General features: G+C 39.2%; 1 protein-coding gene across 2 annotated transcripts in view; it reads left to right on the plus strand.

Moving 5' to 3' along the window:
• Positions 1-2,533: 2,533 nt before the first annotated feature.
• Positions 2,534-27,759, plus strand: part of FRZB (frizzled related protein) — a 32,492-nt gene continuing 7,266 nt past the window's right edge. The window contains exons 1-4 of one of the 2 annotated variants that reach the window (XM_081814032.1): positions 2,534-2,659; positions 3,409-4,169; positions 10,368-10,415; positions 25,502-25,567. In XM_081814032.1, the coding sequence (XP_081670158.1) occupies positions 3,692-4,169; positions 10,368-10,415; positions 25,502-25,567 (592 nt within the window). In that variant the 5' untranslated portion in view covers positions 2,534-2,659; positions 3,409-3,691. The remainder of the gene's footprint in view (positions 2,660-3,408; positions 4,170-10,367; positions 10,416-25,501; positions 25,568-27,759) is intronic. The other variant, XM_081814033.1, reaches the window with a different exon arrangement.

Consider the following 27,759-nt stretch of genomic DNA (forward strand, 5'->3'; position numbering starts at 1 on the left):
CTTTGGAGCGGGGGAGCCTTTTAAGGTCTTGGAGTCTGGTCTTCATAGATGTTTTTCAGCACGGTCTTGGTTCATTAATAATTTGCATTTGCCACCTTGACAACTTTCTCAAATATAAAATCCACTGCAAAAATCTTTGATTTTCCTCCTTAGTTCTAAAAAGTGAGTTTTAAAAGATTCCTATTGCTGTGCCCATCAGAATATCATTTAAAAAGCTTCAATTCTCCAGCCACTTATGTGTTGCCTGCAAATTCTTTAAGGTTTCTTCGGCAGATCTGGGGAGATGTCTAAAGCAGTCCGCTGCTTTCACGCAGCCCAGTCCCGCTGTTACAGAAGGATTCTGTCAGCTCAACACTGGTTAAATAAAACCGTGCAAAAATAACATCAGAGAAACAAATTACCTATGACCTATTTCCTCTGAGGAACCAGGTTTCAACCTTCCCTTAATTTTCTCTAACTGTGGGGCTGTTGGAAGGCACTCATTCTTAGGGGTATGGCTCATCCGCTAGTGGAGACTGTCATATCTAATTGGTGTTTCCTTCAGGATCACATGGCCTATTGTTCAAACTTCGCTATCACTATTTGTTCAAATTATATTTTATTTCTCTTTAGATGTTTATTATTTTTTACTTTTTTAGACATTTATATTTTAATATTTAAAATATTGCATTCTAAGTATGCCAGTTCACATTTCTCAAATGTCTGTTTAAAAGAAGGAGAAGATGAATTCTCTTCTTGAAAAAAATCACATGTGCCATTTAGGAAGGCAGAGCACACCCAGATGAAATAATAAAAGAAAAAAATTTTTTTAAAGATTTTATTTATTTATTTGACAGAGAGAGACACAGTGAGAGAGGGAATACAATGGGAGAGGGAGAAGCAGGCTTCCTGTGGAGCAGGGAGCCCGATGCCGGGCTCGATCCCAGGACCTTGGGATCATGACCTGAGCTGAAGGCAGACGTTTAACTACTGAGCCACCCAGGTGCCCCAAAGAAAAAATTTTAAAGCAGTAAATTGACAGGTGCTAAAGAATAATTTGCAAAAATGAGCAAAGTTCAAGGGCAACTAGTTAGAAAAATGAACAGACCCAGGCAGTGTACTCAAAAAGGCTTCTGGGAGGCAGTGAAATTTATTTTGGGTTTTGATAAAGACACATTTGGATTAGAGAAAACTTGTGAGGGGACATGTTAGACAAAGTGGATAATTAACTTCTGTGAAGGGTAAGGAAAGCAGCTTTTATTTCAGATAGTTGTGGAACCATAAAAACAATTAGCTTGTTTTTTCTTACATTTTAAGATTTAGGATGAATAGGAGAACATATATAGCAAACAATCTATTATAGCTACTCTTCGTTTCTTCCAATTTATTGAAAATCCCAGCTACATTTTTAGTTGCAGATTAGCCCACAAATGCTCTAATATTGACTGTTTTCAATTTTGTTCCACCAAATCGTACTTGCTATATCATTTTTCATCTAATGCATGTCTATAATTTTTGGCTTTGTTCTCTTACATGACACTAAATGATTGTAGACCAGGCAAAGTTTGTATACTAACTCAATGACTCCCTATCTACCAGCTGTTGTGTTCTTTTTTCCCCCTCCTAAGTGGAACAAACTTTCTTCTGCAAAAATTTACTTTAGTCACAAACGGGTGTTTATGGTCATTTTAGAGAGAAAATTCCATAAACCCAAGTGAGCACTGCTGTTTTGTTATGCCATCAGGTCAATGCTGGCAAATGGAAACCAGCATCTCCCAGTGCTCTGAAGTGGGGGCATCTTTTTTTCGGCTTCTTACTGACTGTGAGAAATGGCTGGATTAAAGCAGCAAAATATTTCAATGATGCAGAGCAAAGGTGACTTCCTGTTTTGTTTTAGGGTTTGTTTCCTTCTCTTCTCAATGAAGGCTGTGTTTTCTGACAGTCTGCAATCCTTTTGCTGGGTGAAAGGGCAGGGTGCAGGGCCTCTGTAGGTCATTCCATTTACAATATGCCCTGAGAAGGCAGAGGGGGAGAGGAAGGAAAAGGGGCGGCTCATTAGTGGAAGGAGCAGACCAGGAGGGGATCTGTTTTCTATTTTCTTCTCTAGATTGAGCTAATTTGGATGGGAAGGGTTTTATTGTTGTCATCATCATCATGATTATTATTACCTGTGTGGTGTAATTTTCCTGCACGGTTCTCTCAAGTGTTAGGTGAAATTGTTGGTGACAAGAGATAAATAATTAGTGTCATGTTATTGTAGGAGTAAAATCAGAATAAAAAATATCCAAATACTTCAAAGCAGGTAGTTTTTTACTCTTAACCTTAAGAAGCAAAATTCAAAAATTCTAATTCTGCAGGGCAAAGAAAAAAAAAATTTAAACCTGTTTCTTGCTTCTGGTAGCCTGCTTGTAATTATGTATAGCATTTCTTCTTTTCTTTCTTTCTTTCTTCTTTTTTTTTTTGGAAAGGCAGTCTTCCTCCCCCCCCACCCCCCCACCCCCGCCTCCCCACCACTTCGTTATTCATAACGCAGACTCGCGTAGACCTGACCTCTGGGTTGATAAGCCTCCACTGCTGCATGCAGGGGGCTGTGTTTTCTGTGACTTGGACATGTAAAGCGACATTGCTGCGGTCCATCCTCCTCAGGTCTGACTTTGTGCAGAGCTGGTGATCCGCAGAGGTAAAGCTGTAGCTTGCTTAAAGACCCACCTCCAGGGAGCGAGGGTGCTTGGGCGGGCTCCCAAGGGGGGAACTTGGGGTACTCCTCCGTGAGGGATTGTGGTTGGCTTCCAGCGAGGGGCTGGGGCCTCTTCTTTGGAGCCAGTGTGGGGATGGGGAAGGAATGCACGTCTCAAGTCAGCGCCGTGTGGGGTTGTAGCATCCGGGCTGCTTCTCCAGGCTGCCCTCCCCTCTGCCTCCAACCCGCAGACCTTCTCTCCTCCATCCCCGCTCCCTTCCCGGGAAGAGGAGCCGGCGTTGGAGGGCTGGGACTGCACCCAGCGAGGGGCGCGGGCAGAGCGCCTCTCTGGCCAGGAGGTGGGAAAGTGAAGAGCAGCGGGTCCGAGGCAGAGACCTCGCGTCGGGGCTCCTGCGGTCGGGGGGTCCTTCCAGCCTGTGGCGGTCGCTGCAGCCGCGGCAGCTCACACCAAGAGCTGGATCTTTTTGCTCAGCCTACAAGACTTGAAAACTCTTAACTGCACCCTCCTCCCCCATTAAGAGTCTTTTCCCTCTGGTTTCCCCTCCATCCCCCGCACCCCTCCCCCCGCCCCCTACCTCCCCCCTTGGAGAATTTCATGCTTCTGTTAGCACCTTTTCGTAATCCAGGGGACGTGACAGTCCAGAGCTCCAAGTGCCTCAGCTGAATTCTACTTTTGTTTTTATTTCTCCCTCGCTTCCTCTTGTTTTCCTCTAATCTGATTCATCTGCGAGGTCTGACGCTTCTGCCAGAGGGAGCAAGGAATAAAGAGATGCTGCTGCCCCAGAAGGCTTAGACGTCGGGAAAGAAGAGCCAGAGCGGCAGGGGCGGCGGCGGCAGGAGGTCGGTGGAGCTCGTGGGACCCCATTGGGGGAATTTGATCCAAGGAAACAGATCGTCGGGGGAGGAGAAGCTCCCAGATCATTGTGTCCACTTGCAGGAGGGGAAGAGGGGACCGCGGAGCGGGCCTCTCGGCGTGCTCGGCACTGCTCCACCCTGCCCCGTCCTACCGGGATCATGGTCTGCGGCAGTCCAGGAGGGATGCTGCTGCTGTGGGCTGGGCTGCTCGCCCTGGCTGCGCTTTGCCTGCCCTCGGTGCCCGGAGCTCGGGCTGCAGCCTGTGAGCCCGTCCGCATCCCCCTGTGCAAGTCCCTGCCCTGGAACATGACCAAGATGCCCAACCACCTGCACCACAGCACCCAGGCCAACGCCATCCTGGCCATCGAGCAGTTCGAAGGTCTGCTGGGCACCCACTGCAGTCCCGATCTGCTCTTCTTCCTCTGTGCCATGTACGCGCCCATCTGCACCATTGACTTCCAGCACGAGCCCATCAAGCCCTGCAAGTCTGTGTGCGAGCGGGCCCGGCAGGGCTGCGAGCCCATCCTCATCAAGTACCGCCACTCGTGGCCCGAGAGTCTGGCCTGCGAGGAGCTGCCTGTTTATGACCGTGGCGTGTGCATCTCTCCCGAGGCTATCGTCACCGCGGACGGAGCCGGTGAGTCCTGACCTGGCCCAGCCTCTCTGCTGACCTCCAGCCACCCCGCTTCTCGCTTCTGGGAGTTTTTGCTACTCGCCTTTTACTTTCTAATTCTGCCTTTTTTTTCTTGGGATCGCTTCTCTTAATCACCCCTCTGTCGGGCACCACTTCTTTCTTCTGTCTTCCAGACTGATGTACTCCGTGCCAGTAGGTAATCTGTCTTTCTACAACACACACTTCATTCCACTCCGGTTACACTTGTCAACACTGACCCTGCACTTTCCAAACTTTACATGTCCACGTAGCCTCATCTTGTATGAGTGATGCTCCCTTCTTACTGTCTTAATTTGTTTACAGTCACTGCACTTTCTTCCCGGATTCTCTTGCATTCTCAAGCATCCATTTTCCATAGCTTTGCTGTTTTAGCCGCTTGTCAAGATTGTGTGGTGAAAACAAAACCGAAGCACCCTCTTCTTCGAATCATTAGAAATGCCTAGATAATTTCAGTAACCTTACTCCAACCCACAGATGTTAGTGGTATGTGTTTGCTGAAAGTCCAATTTGAGCAATTACCTTCACCTTACATTTCCTCCTCCTTTCAATGAGATAAATTGTTCTTCCATTCCGGACTGAAACAGCTGTGAAACATTGCTATGCACTGCTAATTGGCTTCTGTGACTTGTTCCCAGCCACAGAACTGGCGAAGTGAAATTGCCGGGCTCTTTTCACATTCCCACATGCCTTCAAGTCCTTTTGTAAGTGACATATGGATAAAAGGAGTTATATTTAAGGCGTGCTATCATCATTCACTCATGTAATGTTATTTTTAATCTCAGCCCTTATCCCATTGTTAGGCTCTGCAAGTATGTCTTTAATACCTTATTTCATGCCCTTTGTTCTGTGTGTGCATCAACCACACATTCATCTTAATTTTTCCTTACCGGAAAGCTGGATTGCAGTTCTACATTTAATGGAATCAATCACAAGTTGTTTTCTCACTAGTGTTTGGTCTAATTTTGACACTCATAACTCTGAAGACCTCAGCTAGACCTAGTTCATTATGGTTCATTTAATTCTCACTCAATGTCACTCTTACCAGTTACCCCTGAACTCAAATTTCACCCTCATAGAATTTCATATTTTATGGTTGGTCCTTTTTCATACCCCCTCCCACCAAGGAACTCTGTTATTAGATGTGATGACTTGATTGCCTCTTCTGTTCATTTCCTGGGCATCAGTTTTTTCCTTCTTCTGCCTCTCAACTTGCTCAGCCTATGCTCATGCCCTTAGTCCATTTCTAGGTAATAGTTCTTGGTTGTCAGAAAAATGACGTGGGAAAATTGCTTTCTGTGCACATTGACCTGCTTAACGGAAAGTGAGTGAAGAGGCAAAAAGTACAAATAGCTGCAAAACCAACACTGAACAGAAAGATTCCAGAAGCTTTTCCATCGTCCTCTCACTTAGCCAATCGGTCTTATATAGACCTATTGTCCTCTTGATTTTAATCAAGAGCTAAGAACTGGTTGTATGCTATAAGCAGAAAGGAATGTATTTCTTATTAATCTTTGGGCTAAAAGAGCACTCTTGAGCCTTTGTACTCACTAACGTCACAGGCTGCGCAGAATCTGGAAGAGCTTGGTCAGTTGCTGCCCTGGTTTGCCAGGCACTTAGAATCAGTTAAATGCTGGCGCTTCACTCAGGCCAAGGACTAGGAATGAGGTGGCTGTGGTTCACTCTGAAATGCTTTCCTCCCCTTAAAGGAAAAGACTTGCTCTGAAACCTCTCTTAGACATGGACCTCAAATGAGAGAGGTTTGGCAAGGGTAACAGCTTTCAAAAACCATGGTCAATATGGATGGGAAGCAGTTTCCTTAAGTGTCCCTGAATTACCTATCATTGGGGACCAAATGCAGAACAATTGCCTCATTGAAGCACTCAAATAGGCCATGCATGGAAACAATTTGTCAGTACGTGGGACCTGGTTTCTGAGCTGCTTTAAAATGCCATAATATCTGCTTTGTTGACAGCATCCTTGCTAGAAAAATAGGGAGGGTTAGGTGGCAGTGGGAACCGTATTTTTGTGACAGTCTCCCTTTACCACAACCTTCAGTGTAAGTCCAAGACACCAGCGGCAGGAGGCAGCTGCCGGGGAGGTGGGGATGGGGAACGGAGAGGTGGAGTCTACCCCCAAGGGTCTCCTGGCTTCCCAGGCCAGCTTGCTGAAAATTGCATTCCCTATCCTGGGTCAAACTGTCAGGCACCTGGAATTACTTAGTAACTACCATATGTGGCCAGTTTAATTTACGATGCAATATACTCTTTGGTTCAGTGGGATATGATAGTTCACGAAGCCCTTTTTTTCCCTTCCTTTAGGTATAAACAGAATTGCTTATGTTTTATGATTAGAAACCAGTCGAATACAAAAATGAGGTCTCCCTGAATAAAAGGGGCCACCTTCACATTCCTTCAATGCCAAGAGGATTTTTAAATCCTACCATTCACAGGGGTCTGTTCCCTCCACAAACAAGTTTAGGCCCATTTACAAAGCAAAGTCTTATTGAAATGGAGTAGTGCTTCAAACTATGTTTTGCTTTCAAAATACTAAGGGCCAGCATACATTTAAAAAAAAAAAAACTCCTATCTTGACCATTACCAACAAATTCCTATGAATTTGTTCTTTTTCCACATTGTCTGTTTACTATGGAGCTGTGGCTTCATGCACAACTGCTTCATCTGAGAATTCATTTTGGCCAGTTCAGACCTCGAGTCCAGGCTTCAGGATCGTGTGTGGCAAGTCAGGAGTGCGGGCCGGGAGCCCGGCAGACCAGGCGCTGAATCTGGACTCTGCCTCCTCTCGAGTGTTATTATGGGAAAATTCTGTAAACTCTCTGATTGAAAGTTTCTGATCTGTACCATGGAGACAGCCCGCCTCTGCATCCCCCTGGGGCCTGGTGAAGATGAAATGAAGCAGCATCGTACCTGGGACGTAGTCCCTGGCAGGTTGTGCGGCTGCTTTGCTCTTTCGCCACGATGATCGTCGTTCTAGCAAAGTGAGGTGTTCTTTTTTGAAGTGGTATGCTGGTCAACGCAGATACAGCTTAGAAGTTTGATCACTTCAGCTCTGGAAACCAAGCTCTACGCCGGGACCCAACTGGAAAAGCAGATCTTCCTTCTGAACACATAAGCTTAATATTGCATTTTCCACAAATGGACCTGGGCCTCAGGCTCAAGAATAAATCCCTTTTGGGAGCACCAGGAAGAAGGAATGAGTCTGAGGGATGTCGGTCAATTACAAGTGATTTATCTTGGAAATGTAGCGATCAAGAATTTAAGAAAACTTGTGGTATGATATTTACCAGCTATTTATTCAACACCCATGGTTCGCCATGCCAAGGGCTTTATAATCAGTCCTCAGTCACTGCTGCTTTCCATGGCGGTGTTAGCTCCTCAGCCCAGCGAACACACGTCTCCACATCTCTCTCGCCTGCCTGTGCTGCACCAGCTTTCAGGTGCAGGCACCGCTGTGCACTCATTTCTCCGTGCTCTGAGGAACAGGCAGCCTTTTCTTTAGCTCTGGTCTGCAAATATTTGAGGGGCCGAATACCAAGAAGGAAGAATTATTAAGTGTGATAGGAAGGCAAATGGAGTGGAAAGGAGAAATGGAAATTTTAGATTAAGGCCGGAGAGAACCCAGTTCTAAGGATCCCTCATTCCATAAAATATTGAAAGGCACTCTGGACGGGGTAGGGAAGAGGGTATCTCCGCGAGTTCTGGTATTTCATTATAGCTAACCTAATTAGTGGTAATAGAATCTTGCGTAGTCCCCAAATCTTATTTTAATAACTCCTTTTCTATTTCATTCCTACTACCAAACTTCCAAATCATTGTTGCTATAAATAGCAAAATCGACTCCGTTCTGTTTGGCCTTTGTCTTTCCACGAGGTGTATAGAAAGAAGAGCTACAGTTTTGAATAATTAAGAATTGGTTCTGTTTCTGCAGTTTCACAGTTTTAGAGGTAGATGCCCTAAGTTGGAATTCCAGTTTTGCCATTAATGTTAGACCTTGAGCAAGTCATTTGAGATTGACATTGGGAATAGAGAAGAACAAAAGAACTCTTCATATGAAGTGACTGACAAATGGCCAAGCAGAGTGTGAGTGTTTAGCAACAACAGCTAAACAACAATATGTCCTCTCAGGAGAGGGATCTTGGGCGGCAACAGAATGTACCAACATATTCTGTCTGCTGTTTTAAGTGTGTTATGCATATCGACTTATTATAATAACTCCGTGGTAGGTATTTTGAAGAAAAGGAAGCGGAGGCATACAAGTGATTTGTGCAAGTTCATAAAGCTATTCAGAGAAAAGATTCAAGCCAGAAGCCATTCTCCACTACACTTCCTGTCTCATGAAGAAAGAGGTGATTCATAACTTTAGAAAGAATCGGCGTCTTTTGACTATCAGATTGCAGTTAAAGGATCAAATTTTGTCCATTGTATTTTGAAAGCCCACTTATATGTAGCTTAAGAGAATAGAAGACAGCCCTGGACAGGGATTCCAAGAGATTAGAGATAACTACCTCACTGCCCTTTTGAGATAAGAGTGCATTCCAGACTCTCACATCTAACCCAGAGCCCCTCAGTCTCATCATGCCACAAAGTGAACTCCTCATTTCCTTATCCTCATCTGCCTATACTTTTCTAGTATCTTTTATATGGTTATGAGGCCCCAGCATACCCATGCTCCAGGCCTGGGAGTCAGCTTTGATTTTTACCTTATTTTTTTTTTTAAAGATTTTATTTATTTATTTGAGAGAGAGAGAGAGAACATGAGCAGGGGGGAGGGGCGGAGGGAGAAGGAGAAGCAGACTCCCTGCTGAGCAGGGAGCCCAACACGCAGCTCAAATCCCAGGACCTGAGATCATGACCTGAGCCCAAATCAAGAGTTGGATGCTTAACAGACTGAGCCACCCAGGCACCCCCAGAGAGATAATTTTTGTATAGATCATTTGTGTGTTATGATTATTGGACTTGTTCAGGAATAAAACCATTGGCATGTTACTTTAACACTTGGATACATTTATCATGAATAAAGTCTTTGAATAGGGTAAACGTCATTAAATTAATAGTATATGACTGAGTTGAACTAATGTTTTAGAATTAAGTATTTGTTGCCTATTTGTTTATTCGGTGGTTACTATCTTTCCTTGTATATAGCTTTTTAAATACCAGATGAATAAAAATGAAAAAAAGATAAAAAAAAAATCCCAGATGATCATTACTAAGCCTGTGAAAGTAATTCATTAATTGTAATTTTGAGTGCTATTGTCCTAAAATGGTATTTAGCCACTCCTTTTTAATTTATTCATGATACATCCTATAAGGAAAAAGGACAGGGGAAGAATGTTATTTTCTGTTAGGATAAACAGATATTAAACTCATTTAACATAAAGTGTTAATACAAAATTAAAACTTATATAAAAGTTTGGAGGTGAAGTATCAATAAGAATAGATAGCGAGGTGTAGCAAGTCTCAGCATGCTGTTTTGCTGAGGCACTCTTATTCACTAGAGGCTATGTTCTTAAATAGAACACAGAAGAACTTTATATAAGTACTATTTACTGTGTATCACTACCATTTTCTGGGATTATGGTAGAGTCATTGGCAATTTCCAGTTATTACCATGTCTATTTATCGCACTGGCTTGAGTGGCCCTTGCATGGTATGCTTGCTTTCTGCTGAAGAACTGTCTAGTTTACAGGTAACAAAGGGCATGAGAATGTGTTCTGAATGCTTTCTTGATGCACTAAGAATTTAAATATATGCTAGTCACGTGTGATAATCTATTTATTGAAGAGATGTGTTTGCTTCTTTTAGTTAAGACACAAGTGTTAGGTGAACCCTTAATATGTACGTGGACTTTATTGTGTCAGAAATTTCATGAGACTCAAAAACTTACTAAATCCTGAAATTTTATGTGCAGTTGATGAGGATTCAAGAAAGTGTATCATCTCTCAATCACACAAAAGAAAAGATCTTGTTCTTATTTGACTTAAAAGTAATAGAGTGCCAAGCTCATGGCACTAATAAGAATCCACTTCCTTGAGACTTCTGGGTTCTTGCCCAAATTAAATTCACAACTGAATTGGACTTTTATATGGGAACTTTTGAAATAATAATGAATAAAGTATAATTCTTTCTTTATTCTATCACCTTTCAGATTTTCCTATGGATTCTAGTAATGGAAACTGTAGAGGGGCCAGCAGTGGTGAGTAGATCACTATCTTCCTAATTTTCGTTTGTTTTCAGATTAGTCTTTGTAACCTAGATACTCAACTCTAGGTTACATTTGTGCCCTATGTTTTAAAAGTAAACTTTAAAAATTATATTTCATTTTAAAAATTAGCATATAATAAAATTGACCTTTTTCTCTTGGTCTTTAAAAATTGTGTGGATTTCATGAGTTCTGTGGATTGTAATGCATGGGTAGACTTGTGTAACCCCTACCACGATAAAGATACAGAATAGTTGTTAACACCTCAGAAGAAACTTCCTCATGCTATCTCTCCATAATTACAAGCTTCTCTCACCCTTAACCACTGGTCATCACTGATGTATTCCCCACTCCAGCTTTGTCTTTTTGAGATGATCTTATAAATGGAATGGTAGAGTATGTAACCTTTGGAGATTGGCTTGTTTCACTTACCATAATGTCTTTGAGCTTCGTCCAAGTTGTTGCTGCATGTAGCAGTATCGATTCGTTTTAATTGCCAAATATTTTATGACTTGAGTCTATTCCATTTGTTTAGCCATTCATGTCTTGAAGGATTATTGGGCTGTTTCTAGTTTTTGTCAGTCATGGGTAGATCTACTATAAATATTTGTGTAAAGGTTTTTGTATAAACATAATTCTTCATTTCTCTAGGGTAGATATCTAGGAATAGAGTTACTGGGGTTATATGGTAAGGGTATGTTTAACTTTGTAAAAAGCTGCCAAACTGTTTCCAAAATGGCTGTTCAGTTTTACACTAGCAATGTGTTAGAGTTCCAGTTGTTGTGCATCCTTTCTGGCATGTGGTATTTTCAGGTTTTTATTTTTTTAATCCTAGCTATTTTAATAGGTTTGGAGTGATAGCTTACATCTATGAAAGTAGTGCTGTATTCTGGATATAAAGAACCATGTTTTGGTTCCATTGATTTTTCTCTATCGTTTCTCTGTTTTTAATTTTATTGATTTCTGCTCAGTATTGCTTTCCTCTGCTTGCGTAGGATTTATTTTGCTGTCTTTTTTTCCCCCCTTAAGCTGGAAGCTTAGATTATGATTTGAGACTTTTCTTCTTTTCTAGTATAGTAATTTAATGCTATAAGTATCCATCTAAGGATGGCTTTGTTTGCTTCTCACAGAGTTTGATAGGTTTTATTTTAATTTTTCTTCTGTTTAAAATATTTTATAATTTCCCTTGAGACTACCTCTTTGACTCATGAATTACTTGTGCTGTTATATTTGCTGCTATTTGGAGATTTTTCTCTTGCTTTATGTTGTTATATTTCATTCTAATTCCCTTATGATTAGAGAACATACTTTGTATAATCTTGATTCTTTTAAATTTGTTAAGGTTTATTCTGTGACCCAGGATATGATTTATCTTGGTGAAAGTTTTATTTGAACTTGGGGAAAAATATGTATATTCTGCAGTTGTTGGGTAGAATGTTATTTATTTACTTGAGAGAGAGAGAGACGGAGATAGAGAGAGCACAGGCAGGGAGGAGAGGGAGAAGCAGGCTCCCCGCTAGGCAAGGAGCCCAATGCGGGGCTTGATCCCAGAACCCTGGGATCATGACCTCAGCCAAAGGCAGACACTTAAATGACTGAGCCACCCAGGCGTCCCGGGTGGAATGTTCTTTAAATGTCAATTAGATTAGTTAATACTGTTGTTTAGTACTTTTATATTCTTGCCCATTATCTGTGTGCTGCATCTATTGATCACTTTGAGATTAATATTTAAGTCTCCAAATATTGTAGACTTTTCTATTTCTCTTTTCAGGGCTATCAGTTTTCTTTCATGTATTCTGAAACTCTGTTATTTGGTGCATTCACAGTATTTTTATGTCTAATTGGGGAATTGACCATCATGTAATGTCCCTCCTTATCTCGTAATTTTCTCTGTTCTAAAGTCTATTTTCAGGGGCGCCTGTGTGGCTCAGTTGTTAAACGTCTGCCTTCGGCTCAGGTCATGATCCCAGGGTCCTGGGATCGAGCCCCGCATCAGGCTCCCTGCTCGGCAGGAAGCCTGCTTCTCCCTCTTCCCGCTCCCCCTACTTGTGTTCACTCTCTCGCTATGTCTCTCTGTGTCAAATAAATAAAATCTTAAAAAAAAAAAAAAAGTCTGTTTTCTTTGATATTAATATATAGCTTCTTCAATTTTCTTTTGATTGGTATTTGCAAGGTAATCTTTATCCTTTTATTTTTAACATACTTATATTATTATGTTTTAAATAAATTTCTTGTAGACCTGGTATAATTGGGTCATTTTTTTGTTGGTATTGTTTTTTTGTCCATTTTACCAATCTTTGTCTTTTGATTGGTGTGTTGAGACCATTTACATCTAACGTGATTATTGATATGTTTGTATTTAGATCTACCATTTTATTATTTGTTTTCTGTTCCTTATCTTTTTCATTCCTGTTTTCTATTTCCTAATTTATTTTAGATTATGTGAATGTCTCTCGCTCTCTCATACACACACACGTATATATCTGTGTTATATATATTTTTTTTCACATGATACATGTATCATGAGAATATATATACCTATATTTTTTCTTTCAGACATAAAAAATGTTTGTTTTAAAGATTTATGAAAATGTCTACCTTTCACCTTTATTCTTAAAGGACATTTTCATTGGATATAGAATTTTGGGTTGGCAGTTCATTCAGGCTTAAAAAAGTTATTCCACTTACTTCTGTCCTCTGTTTCTCATGGGACATTGGTAGTTATTCAAATCATTGTTCCCCTATATAATTCATCAGTTTTCTCTGGTTGATTTCAAGAATTTTTCTTGGTGTTTAGTTTTTAGGAGTTGGATTATGCTATGTCTGGAATTTGATTTCTTTGGGCTTATCCTGTTTAAGGTTAAGTGAGTTTCTTGAGTCTGTAAGTTTTTGCATTTGTCAAATTTAGGAGGCTTTCAGCAACCATTTCTTCAAATATTTTTTACAGCACATTCTCTTCTACTTCCAAGTCTCTGATGATGTGAATGTCAGAGCTTTTGTTATTGTCCCACAGGTCTCAGAGGCTCTGTTCATTCCCCTCCCGATCTTTTCTGTTTCTTCAGATTAGATAATTTCTTTTGGTCTGTCTTCAAGTTCATTGACTCTTTCCTTGATCATGTCTGTTCTGCTATTGAGCCCATCCAGTGAATTTTTTAATTTCAGTTATTACAATTTTCCATGTTCAAAATTTCCACTTGGTTCTCCATTGTATCTTCTATTTCTTTCTTGAGACTTTCTATCTTTCCATTCATTTCAAGGGTGTTCACTATTACTTTTTGGGGAATTTTTATAAAAGCTGCCTTGAAATTATTGTTGGATAACTTTAACATTTGTGTCATCTGATTTTTTTTCCTGTACATATTGAGATTTTTCTGGTTCTTCATCTGTGGAGTAATTTATTGCATCCTGGTCATTTTGATTATTATGTTCTAAGAATTTGGGTCTTATTTAAAGTTCTATGAAAAATGTTGACATTTTTATTTTAGCAGGAGTCAATCTTGCTGGGTTAAAGTAGCAAATTCGGACTTGTCTTCTGTGGGTTGTGCTTTCAGTATCCGTTTCATTGTCAGTCTTTGCAATGCCTTTCAGATCTATTCCATGTGTATCCTACCCAGTGGCCAGTGTGAGATCAGGGCAATATCTGTCCCATAATTTAGTTTTCAAAGTCTATGGTATACTGCTTAGTGTCAGATTCATATATACCACAGGTGAACCTACCAGTTCATAAACAATTTTATGGAATTTTTTCTAAGTTCCTCCCTTTCTGTGGTCGTCTCAGTACTTTTCAGTTTGCTGGGGGCTCCCCAGCTTTGGGCTTTTGGCCAGAAAGCTGGAGCTTTATTTATCCCACTCTCTGATGTACTTCCTGTGACTGACTCTGCATCGAGGCCAGATGGTGGGAGGACAAAGCAATGGGACTTTACCCCAATCTCTTGACACTACATGTTCAATCAGAAAAAAGGGTTCTCTAACATCAGCAGTTTAGGCTTCTGAGGGCCTCCCTTGGTGCAGCTATTGTCAGTACTGCCCCAGGATTTCTTGAGGGATACAAGAGAATGGAGTGTTAGAAGACCCTTTCCGACTTCTTGAGTCAGAACTAGAGGGCTTCTCCTGAAGAATTCTGTCTGCATAATGCCCACTTACAGGCTATGGGCTGTGTTGAAACTAGACTGGAGGGTACCAGAAGGGAAAAATTGATGATCCTACTACCAGTTTGATAGTATTGGTGTTCTTTCCCAATCTTCCTGCTACTATTTACTTTTTGGAGTCCTTAAGTAGTTGCTTCATACATTCTGTAACTGTGTTCAGTGGGAGAGACAGGGTGGAGTCTAGTTACTCCATCTTACTGTAAAATAAGCTTTCAAATGAAGTATGATGTATGTGAAAAAAAACCCCACAAATCATAAGCATGCAGCTTAGTGACTTGTCACAAAGTAAACACTCTTGTGTAACCACTGCACAGATTAGGATATATACCATTACCAGCGCTTCAGAAGCCTCCTTGTGCCTCTTCCAAATTGCTCCTTCCACCCTTCTTTCCAAAGGTAACTACTAGCAGAAATTCCAATAGCATATATTAATTTTGCCTAATTTTGATCTTTTATGAATATATAGTGTGTGTGTGTGTGTGTGGCTTCCTCTGCTCCTTATTATGCTGTGTATAGTAGTACTTCTGAATTTTCATTGCTGTGCAGTATTTTATCATATGAATATACCACACATTATTCTAATGTTCTTGGATATTTGGGTTGTTTCTAGTTTTTATTTCTATGATTAATGCTGTATTTGCTCTTACAAGAACATTATAACTACAATTAGTTACTGTATACCTTTTCTATTTTACTTTCCTCTAGGAATTTGCACTGATTTGGGTCTGTGTGTCTTGCCTTGTAAGGTGTCTTTTCTTTATTTTTAAAAGATTTTTTATTTGAGAGAGAGAGAGAGAGGGAGAGGTGTCATTCCCCTCCACAGCCTTGAGATTAGTGGGAAGTTCTTTTATATTTGCTTTCATTTCTGATTTAGCCTCCACAGTCGACACATTCTTTCCTTTTGGACTGGACAAGCTTCCCTGAGCACATCCTTTCCTTCTTTATAGCTCCTTGAGTTCTCAACACCCACCATTCAAAGTAGAAACAGCACTTCACCCACCCCCCCCCGAAAAAAACCCAGCTTTAGTTGTCTTTCAATGTGTTGAATCCCTGTCATAATAAAAATATTTAATGAAAAAAAAGCAGGAGGAATTAGGTTTTCTTTCTTGGCTGTGGAGGATGCTGGTGGTGGGAAGGCTTAAGGGAAGATCTAAGAATGGGAAACGGGACTTCCCAGTAGAAAGTAGCCAATCTGGTTTTATTTGTGATAATCAGTCAACATTCAACTTTGAATTTCAACTTTCTTCCTGACTTTGTTAAATACTATTAACTCTATACTTCTTTCCAAATTCAAGGGAAAATGGAAACTTAGAGGGAAAATACCATTCCTTTTCTATTGAGAATCCTGTAACTTTAAACTATTAATGTCAGAACAAAACAAACTATTAATACCAAAAGAATTACTTTAGTTGTTAATTTACCTGCTCATCCTCTATAAGAATTATTCCACTGAAACGACCTGAGATCATGACCTGAGCCAAAATCAAGAGTCGGATGCTTAACCAACTGAGCCACCCAGGTGCCTCTGCCTTGTAAGGTGACTTATATGTGGAAGTGGAATATTTATTTTACTGAGTTGTAAATAAGTTCAAGATATGAATTTTCATTAGACTGCAGCAGTTTTCACTGTTGATTTCCATTGAATCTTGTCAGAGTGACAAGGGCTTGGCCAGAGGCAATGTCTGCCAAAGGTGCCCAACAAACATTTATCTTGTGAAAAAACGTAAGTGAATGAAAATGACTTATTTAGAATTATTTTATTACCTTCTTGATGCAATTGAGAATGTTTTGGCAGTGTCATAAAATCAGCTGGAAATTACCGGTGTCTAGCCTTGGTTCTATTTTAATGATCACTCCTACTTTATATTTGATCAAAACAAACCACAAGGCTCATTTGTATAGTATAATTGGTAAGTCAACATTTTTGGCCAAGTGCAGGCATGTGCTATCAAATTGTCCAGAAGTTATGGTTAGAATAATATAGCACTTCAATGTGTCAACAAAAGAAGATGGCATAAACAATACTATAAATAATATACGAAAACAGTTCAATGTGTAAAACTACCTGGAATGAATGTCATTTCCTGGGTTTAGTGTTTACTGTTCCTCTTTTACAAATGTTTCCCTGTTTCCTGGTATAATGGGAACGATGAAAACCAACCAACAAACAGGCAAAACCAAGATCATTCTGCTTGCAAAAAAATGCACTGACGTAGTCACATGTTCTGTAAAAAAAATATAAATTATTCACACTCAAAACTTTATGCTTTGGAAAAATGGAGCAGCTGAGGTTGATAAAACAGGGAATGAGGAAGGTACAAAAACACTGTAACCCACATAACCTCACTTTCAAAAGTGTCAAGCTATTTCTGCCTGGAATTTGGAAAAGAAACTCCAGTTAATTTATCCTTTGTCTGGAAGTTAAACAATTCTTTTCTTTTTTCTCTCTTTTCTCTGTTCTCTTATAGAAGCATAACCAAATTACTTTTCTGATTTGTTTCTAAATACAAAATCAGGCTGTATTGACCTCTGAGTTTCCATCGGATGTATTTTCGAATCACGGAAACATTAGCAGTATCCCCAGTGTAAGTTGGGTGCTCTACAAAGTTTTCACTAACATCTTCCTGCCCCTATCTCAAAGGTGCTTCGGAGAAACTCTTCTGGGGGGCTGAGGGGCAGCTGCTGAGTAACTGGATTCCTGATTGCCTGCACCTGCCAGGTCTGCCCCAGCTACCCCTCTTCTGGGGATGGCCTAGGCCTGGCTTGGGTAGTATAGATTCATTCTCTCCCTCTCTCCTTCTCCAAACTTCTTTCCTCCCCTTTGACTTCCTCCTAATTTAGAGAAGAAATTTGTTTTTTTTCCTTTGGTGCAAATGTTTATTGACAATAGCAACTGAATTAACGTGGGGGCAACTTCTGCCTTTGCTGGAAAAAAATTAGGGTAGATAAAAAGTAGTATATTTACAATTTTACAACAGCCTATAAGTATATGCGTCCTTTATTTTATTACTTTGCAATATTTGACACTTTTGACTCATTTTTATTCATAAGCATTCTCCTCCTCGAGCTGTTACCCAAATCTGCTGGTGCTTCTCCTACCCCCCCAGCAGTGGGCATTCCCTGAGGCTCTGTGCTTGGTCTCTGCCCCTATCTCTCTGCAGTGGTTTCTTCCCACTGGAGTGCAGCCAGCTCCATGGGCTTAGTTATCACTCTTGTGACTCCAGGTCTTATCACTGCCACGGGGAGAGCACCACATTTCTCCTTCAGTAAACACTTCTACCCGGGCCACCTAGTTGTACTTCAAATACAACCTAGTTAATAATTAAAGTTATCTTTGTGTCACAGATTTCTTCCTTGCAACTTTCTTTTTTAGTATGTGGCACCGTTGTTTTCTCAGGTCCTCAGTATCGAAACTTCATAGTCCGCTAATTGGTCCATCCACCCCACTGTTCCTTAGAAATGTCATGGCCGCCTCCTCTTGCCAGGCATACTATATACCTGGGACATGGGGTGAGGGAGTGAGCAGTGACCGCACCTCCCTTTTCTGCCCTGTTTTCTATGTGCTTGAGAGGGCTAGATAGATACCCGATGTTCTTTTTTTTTTAAGATTTTATTTATTCAAGAGAGAGAGCGAGCGTGCCAGAGAGCCCAGGTGGGGGAGGGGCAGGGAGAGGTGCCAGGGAGAAGCAGGTTCCCCACTGAGCAGGGAGCCCAGACGCAGGGCTCCATCCCAGGACCCTGAGATCCCAGGACCCTGGGATCATGACCTGAGCCGAAGGCAGATGCTTAACCGGCTGAGCCACCCAGGCACCCTGATATATGATGTTCTAAAAGACTGTGAAGCCCACTTTATGTTTTTGTTAATTGAGCTCTTTAGAGTGTATCACTGAACATAATACTTCAGCTCTCACAGGAGAAAATGAGCAAATCTCATTGATTATATTTTGTATATCCTGAATGACCCTTGGATCCAGAAATATTGTGAAGGACAGTTTATTTAAAAATTTCCAAAGACCTAAATCCTAAAGGAATAAACTAAATTTCCTTTTCTTATTAATACAGTGTTAGTCCTCTCAATCTTAAACAGTTCCCTTTTACAAAGTACAAATTACTATGAATAGAGACCTTTATTACAATATTTGAGGTTTGTTTTTTAAGCTAAACTGAGCAAATGTTATTTTTGCTTTTTAAAGCCTTATTACCTATGTTCACCAATCAACTGCATTGCATTTTCCACATACTGCTCTTATCCAAAATAAAATCTAATAGATTCTTTGCCTTATGCTTATGATTGGGAAATAAATATTATTTTAAACATATAATGAACAGCTGCTGAGTCATGGCACAGTTCAGTTTATGGAAAAATGAAAGGAATGTCTCATGAATTTTTATGTTATTGGTACTTTATCGATATATAATTCACTTACAGTAAAATGCATAATTAAGTGTATGCCACACTGAATTTTGGCAAATGTATACATCTATGTAGCTATCACCCAGATCAAAATAAAGACATTTCCATCACCCCTGAGAATTCCCTTGGGCCCAATCACTCACCCCACTGTGAGGCAAGCACAGATGTTATTTTTATCACCATAGATTAATGTCTGTTTTTCAGATTCATGTAAATGGAATCATATAGTACAATATTCTTTTGTGACTGGCTACTTTTGTTTTTGTGTAACGTTTTTGAGATTTATCCACTTCTGTGTATCATTTCATTCTTTTTTGTGGAATAGTAAACCCTTGTGGGAGCATAATACCAATGTGATTTCTCAATTCTATTTTTTTATATAGTTCCCCCCAAACTAAATGTAATACATATAAAAGTTTCTATCTCTAGGAAAAAATTTAGTAAATTTTTATCTTCAAACTTAAACTTTTAAAGTTTTTTTTTTTTTTAAAGATTATTTATTTATTTATTTGACAGAGAGAGACACAGCTAGAGAGGGACCCCAGGCAGGGGGAGTGGGAGAGGGAGAAGCAGGCTTCCCGCTGAGCAAGGAGCCCGACACGGGGCTTGATCCCAGAACCCTGAGATCATGACCTGAGCCGAAGGCAGATGCTCAATGACTGAGGCACCCAGGCACCCCTTTAAACTTAAACTTTTAAGTATAAACTTTAAACTTTAATTTTTAAATCAACTTGCAGATGTTTTTGGTTAGAAAGTCATCTCTTCTGTTTCATCATCTGCTCTTGAATTTGCATAAAATATCTTCAGATCTTTTTGTTTATATATTACTACTACTGCTAAGAGCTAACATTCAGTGGATGATTTACTAAGTAATAGGCTTTGTGCCCAATTCTTTAAGTGAATTATTCTTTAAATTCTTAACAATAACCCGATGAGGTAGACAGTATTAGATAGAAATAGGTTTTGCCGAAGGTAACTTGCCCAAGGTCACACAACTGGGAAGGAACGGAGCTGGGATTCAAACCCATGTGCCCTTAATCATTTTGTCATATTCTCTTGCATTCTAATACTTATTAGAATGGTTACATATGTGATCATTTTGGCTTGCTAAGTTTGATCCTTCCAATTTTGAATATGTACATGACAATTCAAATGGACTCCTTACATCAGGACAGAAATTAGCTTGGTCTACCTGAATCAAAATAGCAGAATCTGGTACTGTTGAAAAGCCTGATTGCTTAATTTTGGTGGGCACCACAGTTCTGTAGGTGGCAAGGAACCTTGGACAAATAGTCCTTCTCTTATTCATTAGGTGGTCTTTATATATAATGGATTAAAAATCCCAGTGAATCTTGATTAAATCTGACATTTATGAGGCAGGTATACCAGGTACTGTGATAAGTATTTTATGTGTATTCCCTCATTTATTTCTCCCAGTAATTCTGTAAAAGATAAGTCCGAAATTACCTAAGGGCGTACTTATTGACACCTCTTATAGGTGAGAGCTGGATCTCAGTAAAGAAGTCATAGTTAAGAATATAGAGATTCAAATTGTAAAAATTTATTTTTTATGCCTGTTTTAAAATTGGTGGTTTGCTCCTGTTTCTTAAAATGGAGGGAAGAGGGCAAGTGGGCTTGTAGGGTCAAATGCCAAGATATAAAACATATAATACATTTGGTACAAACTAAAATTACTTAAATTCTAATCTGATTAGAATGAGTCCATCTTGAAAGAATTACAGTAGAAATTGTAAAACAAATAGAATTATATTTTCTTTAATCCCCACATACTTTTTGACAATAGATCCTGCACACAGATATAAGATGTCTTCTCCTAGAAAACGCAGAAAAATACTAATTCATAGATAGTAGTATTCCAAAGTCATGGTACCTGAAAAGCTATAGGGGTTTTAGAATCCAGCAGAGGAAGTCAGTTATAGTCTTATGGCTCTGGATGGGGCCCAGCAGTAGGGAATCTCAAGCAAAGGTCAAGAATAGAAAATTGTATCACCCTTAAGCATGACCTTGAACAGATTGGTTAAGTAGTGAAGGTCCACTGAGAATCAAATTTCATAGTTTTATCAGGTACTTATAATTCTTTAGATCTTATGAAACCATATGACTCTAAAAATACTATTATCACTGTTTTCAATAAATGAGCCCATTTTTATGAACAAAAATTTGAATAAAGGAGGATGTGATTACTTTCCTCTCTGAACTATCTTTATAAGAAGCCTTGTTCTTGAGACAGTGCATGGTGGGTGTGGGGAACGGGGGGTATCTCCTCTGAGTTGCAAACCAGGTTCTGTGGAGCTCAGGCATGTTAATTTTGCAAACTAATGTTTGCATGAGGGTGATAAACTCATGTTTGTATGAGGATGATAAACGGTCTTTACTTTCATTAGCAGAGAAGTAGGAAATCATTGATTCTAGGAGAGTGCCTGAGAGAACCAAGTAAAAACGTGAGGGAGAGCTGCCAGAGGTGGTTTCATGATGGAGGCCCATGAATGCTTGTGGGTTATAGGATGCCATGCTGTTCTGCAATTCAGGATGTTATATTCGATCCTAGATGTTGAGGCGAATGAATTATTAATATAAAACCTTCCCCAAATTTGAAGAATTTTTTTGTCACTTATTTTTGTTGCAGCCAGCTCCTTTAACTTGTTCATGTATTTTTTTTCCTGAGATGAAAACACCAAGGCAGTTCCTTTACAACCTTTTCTTCTCAACCAAATCAATATCTAATGGTTTTTGTGCAAAGCTCAGTAAATAATAGATTTTATTTTGCCACTGTGGAAACCAAAATTTAAGAACCTTGTGCAGTTGGGAAGCTGGGAGAGGGACACTACTAGCAACATTATTAGCAAATTAAAGTAGAAATGATGATAATATTACTGGCTCCATAAAAAGTCTGAGAAATCAACTATTTATAGTAAAAGAAGAAAAAAAAGGAGGCTGTTACTCTGATTTAGGGTGGCAGGTAAAAAAAACATAATAATGCATGTACTATATCCCTCCATGATTCTTTGCAATTTCTCAGTTCCTGGGCTTTCAGGGATATATATGTAGATGTGAGTAAAAGTACTTTAGAGGAAGAAGAATTGATCTAAGATATATTTTTCATGAATACACTCTCATATGAATATGTTTGGTTTGAGTTAGCAAAAATAAGTGAAAGGAAGTCCTTCCATATTTGAGACTTACAGATACAAATTTCCACTTCTCCTTTTATTCTGTTATTTTATTGAGTTATTAGTTCAACTAGGCAGATGTTTGTTTGTAGCAAGAGCTGCAAACTGAAGCATGACAAGGGTCTCATTTATGGCATGGCCTTGCCAACTCTGAGGCTAGCAGAGATAAGTGCACTCTAGATGAATCAAATCTAGTCCCAAGAATAAACTGCTTTGCTCCTTAGCTATTAGGAAATGGTCTAGCTATGTATATGTAGTTGTGTATATATAGGTATGTAAATACCTACTTGAAATCTTCCTAAATCACTTTATGACTTAATTTTTGAAAAATCTCTGCTTGGGAAGGTTATGGGATCTATTTGTTTATGCTTCAAGCAAAGTTGTATGGTAACAACATCCTATTAGACTCAATTCAGTGATGGTTGGTATAGTTTTGCCAAGAATTATTATTAGAATATGAGCAAATTTCTAAAGAATTACAAATATGTAGATAATTTATGTACATGCATTATGTTTGAGAAATATCTATTTTTAAATGCTAGAAAAGCACAAATCCCTATGTGTATATCAGTGAGGATAATTTGTAAATCAGACCATAGCAGTTATTTCTTCAGAAATGGTCTCATCTCGAGAAGCTCTCTCCTTGGGGCGCCTGGGTGGCTCAGTCGTTAAGCGTCTGCCTTCGGCTTAGGTCATGGTCCCAGGGTTCTGGGATCGAGCCCCACATCAGGCTCCCTGCTTGGCGGGAAGCCTGCTTCTCCCTCTCCCACTCCCCCTGCTTGTGTTCCCTCTTTCTCTGTGTCTCTCTCTGTCAAATAAATAAATAAAATCTTTAAAAAAATATCTCTCCTTAAAAAGGAACCCTTGTGGACTTTTCATGGGAAAGTAAATTGGCGTAACCACTGTGGAAAATAGTATGGAGGCTCCTCAAAAAATTAAAAATAGAGGGGAGCCTGGCTGGCTTGGTCAATATAACATGGAACTCCTAATCTCAAGGTAGTGAGTTCAAGCCCCACATTGGGTGTAGAGCTTACTTAAAAAAAAAAAATTAAAAATAGAAACCCTATATGATCCAGTAATTCCATTACTGGGTATTTACCCAAAGAAAACAAATACACTAATTCAAAAAGATATATGCACCCCTTTGTTTATTGCAGCATTATTCATAACAGCCAAATAAGGAGGCAACCTAAGTGTCCATTGATAGAGGAATGGATAAAGATGTGGTGTGTACAGACACACACACACACACTCACACACACACACACACACACACACTGGAATATTACTGGGTCAAAAGAAGAATGCAATCTTGCCATTTGTGACAACATGAATGGACCTAGAGGGTATTATGCTAAGTGAAATAAGTCAAACTGAGAAAGACAAATACCATACGATTTCACTTATATGTGGAATCTAAAAAACAAAACAAACGAACAAACAAAGCAGAAATGGATCCATAAATACAGATAACAAACTGGTTATTGCCAGAGGGGATGGGGTGGGCAGGATGGGCAAAAGGAATGAAGGGGAGTAGGAGGTATAGGCTTCCAGTTATGGGATGAGTAAGTCACAGGGATACAAGGCACAACATAGGGAATATGGTCAACATATCCCAACATAATATAGGGATAAAAGGCATAACATAGGGAATATGGTATTCTAATAGTGATGTATGATGACAGATGGTAGCCACAATTTTGGTGAGCATGGCATAATGTATAGCCTTGTTGAATTACTGTGTTGTACTCCTGCAATTAATGTAACATTCTGTGTTAACTATATTTCAGCAAAAAAAAGAATATCTCCTTAAAAAAATTTGTAACATTTCAGTACAAAATAAAGCAACTATACAATAGAACTAGATAACTTTCCTTTTTTGACAAATAGGAATATAAATGTTTTGCGAATAAGAAAGTTATTATTGGAGTGGACTTCTTTAGAATAGCAACCAACACTGAAATTACCCATAATGTATTGATTTGAGATCTTTATTCCACGGAAATTGTGTGTTAAAAATTATCTGCAGAACAAGGGAAGTGCTGTGTGTAGTGTGAGAAAATCCTCAGCTCTCTCATGGATGAGAATGATGTTGCCACTACTGCTTTGTAGAGTAGCACCGATCCCCAGTAATGGTGATTTCTAGAACTTAAATGCTGCTAGGAAGGGTGCTTGCTACTCTTCTTGGGACTGCTACTTTAAAGCATGTTATCCATAAGTTCAACTGGAAGTAAAATTTATTTTGATTAGAAAACATCAGCTGATCATCAAAAGCTTCTGCCTTTTATTGGTCTATGCTAACATAAAACATTTCTTAAAATACTTCTATTGGCTTTCTTTGATTCATGTGTTCTTTTTTCCTTTTTCTGTGTCAAAGCATAAACAGATGCCATTTATCCTTAATGAAGCTTTCTCAGGGACACTAGTTTAAAGAAATCTTTACATGAACTAAAATGCCTCCTGAGATAATTGTGTATTCTATTTTTATATTGGCTTTAATGACTAACAACTTACAGTTATGATGCATATATGACCTATATTTGTTACCTAAGTAATCTATGAGCAGTACAGTAATCCACTTTCCAAGATGTTAAGTGATTTATCCTATATATGAAACATTTTGAGACAATTCAAATTTTAATTACATATACCTGTCTTATATGTAAAAATGTATTCTTGTCACTACTCACCAGATTTGAAAAGCATGGAACTTCTCATTTCAAATTATGTATTAGTAATTTCTTCCAATAAACTTAAAAATACCATTGAGTTAAATAACGGTTATTTGGCCTCTAGGTGGGATTTGTGGCTGCTCTTAAGAACTTCATTAAGTTCACTGGGTTGTAATCATACCTGCTTATCTCATTGAGTTGCTTCTTTTAGATCAGGAACTAGGATTTGGAAAAGTGTCATGTGATCTGTAAGGCATATATGAATGCAGGTGGTACCCCACAGAGGTAAACCAGTTACCTGAGCATCAGCAGGAAATTGCCTTTCAGTAGTCATTGATTCTACTTCCATGGGCACTAAACATGCCTCTTTCAGGATTCGGGGTTGATGCCCTCTTCATGCGTGGTGGTGAACAGGGTTTCCTCAGGATTCAGGTGGTTTGTTGAAGACTAGGAGCTTATGAGCATATTGACATTAAATAAGAGGCTGGGTAAATAGAATAAACATGAATGTATCCCAGGAGAAAGAGATCAGACACAGAATTATGAAGAGCCACCTCACCACCAAATTTGGATCGAATCTTATCAACAAATGTGAACGAATAAAAGAAAGCTCATGTTGAATTTTTGCTTATAGCTAAAATGTTGTATTTTTCAGAACGCTGCAAATGTAAGCCTATTAGAGCTACACAGAAGACCTATTTCCGAAACAATTACAACTATGGTAAGGATAACTTCATGGTTGACCTATAAACTGCTGTGCTAAGAAAGGGGTGTGTGTGTGTGTGTGTGTGTGTGTGTACGTGCGCGCACGCGCACGCGCCCATGCACGTGTGAATTCGTAGAGCAGTTTAAAAATAAGGCTTAAAACCAAACAAGGACAACTTTTAAGCACAAGTGCCCTGTTCCTCCTGAACAATTAAAATGTCTCATGGGCAAAATTCTTTTTTCTTTTTTCTTTGCTTGGTTTTGCAGCATCTCGGGCAGCACTCCTGCTGTCTTAGCACTGTGTAATTAAGTAAGTACCCAGAGCTGCATTTCAAACGAGATGGCAGGGACTCTTCCTTCCCTGACGTGCTAAAGAGGGTTTGAGCTTGAGTGTTTGGAGCTGCATGGGTTTTCAGTCGTGCTTCAAAGTCCCCTTCACTGGGGTAAACGGAGGAGTGCTTTGATGCATCAGGGAGGGATGGGTAATAGAGTACAGCTTGGTTTCTCCAATCAGTCCATCTCATGGAACACATTGGCAGAGTTGGAAGATAACACTGACAGAAGTTGTTAGTAATTCAATTAAGGAAATGTTTTTTGTCTAGCTTGACCAAGAAAAGTGACATTCTGTTAAAGTATTAATTGAAGAACCACCACTCCAAATGTAGCTGGCAGACTTAACTGCAGGAGGAAAAGCCTCCTGTCTGTACCAGGTACTGTGCTGGGTGGTTCCTATACACTCTCTTTTATAGTTTGCTCACCTGCCCCAGGAGATGCATTGTTGTGCTATTTTTATCAGCGGTTATTGAACCCAGATTGTCCTTTCTTAAATTATTTAAAATGTATTTTTGGGTACTGGCATGCTTGAGAGTCACAGATATCAATTATTATTATATTTGGAAGGCTCAGTTAGAATTTTCGAGCCGATAAAATAAGGGAAAAATCAACATCTGTTGTAATCCATAGGCATTTTATTGTGATTTTTTTTTCCTAGCATCTATGAGATTAATAAAGGTCGTGTGACTATCTCTGAAGAAGATTGTTGATGCTGAGTCAATGAATAAAAACATGACAAATAGATTTTTAAAGGAAACTTTATTATTAAAATGAGAATTTTATTATTGAATTTTTGTGCCTTATTTTAGAGGACAGAGGACATATAGCACAGATTTATTTTTATTTCTATACTGTTGGGAATTGGAAGGAGAGAAATTGGTAAGACTCTGTAAGAGTAATCTTTGATATCTATGAAAATACTGTGTATTAGAAGGTATAAAGTAGAAAATTCTCAGTGTAAATAAATCTTTTTGAAATAAATATACTAGTTTCCCAAGTTTTTCTTCAATGGAATCAATTTTTATTTTTTTGCTTAAAACTCATCTTAAGAGGAATCTAATTTCTCTTAGCCAGTGGTGGATGCACTTTCCAAGGTTGAAAGGTCATGTTTTTCTGAGAAGTCAAATGCCTGGCTGCTCATCTGAGAACCCATTCCTCTAAAAACTGATGTGAAAAATCACAGGGAAATGGAGGTCTTGATTTTGAGGAGATTAGGTTTCTCAAGAGTGAAAAATGTTATGTGAACTTTTAAGTATAGGTATACTAAAAACAAAATCATAATAAAAATTGTTATTTCAAGGAATTTAGTTGACTTCATATTTATTTTACTTCTCTTATAATCAATTTTTACTTTATCTCACTTTTTTAGTGCTGTGACGGTTGGTGCTGCTATTTTGGTTAAGAGTTAAAATACAAGTGGTTACAAGTCCGAGTGAATATTATAACGTAAAATAGAATACAGGTCACAATTAGTGGGAAGGAGATCATTTCTTCCTCATAGCCAAACAATAACCAGGTTGCCCATAGTTGAAGGATTTTCATGTATCTGTAGTCTACTTAGAGCTTCTTTGGGGAGAAAGCAGGCACTCAAATAATTAAATAGAAGGAAGAACTCTGAAAGGAAAATGCAATTTAAATTCTAAAATATGTTGATTTTCATCACTAGTCTCCGCCTGTGTCTCATGAGAAAACAAAGTGGGAGTGGGGGTGAGAGTAAATGATAATTCAGACAACCTCTGCTTCATTCAGATTAATTCAGTAAAAGCTCTTGAGCTTTAACAAAATTACTTGAATAATAAAGTAAGTCTTGTAGAGAGATATTTATTTTGGAGTGGGTACATGTGCTAAAAATTTCTAATGAAAGTAGTAGACACA

Source organism: Leptonychotes weddellii, chromosome 3, assembly GCF_054177405.1.
Source record: "Leptonychotes weddellii isolate Sample4059 chromosome 3, ASM5417740v2, whole genome shotgun sequence".
Taxonomy (NCBI): Eukaryota; Metazoa; Chordata; class Mammalia; order Carnivora; family Phocidae; genus Leptonychotes; species Leptonychotes weddellii.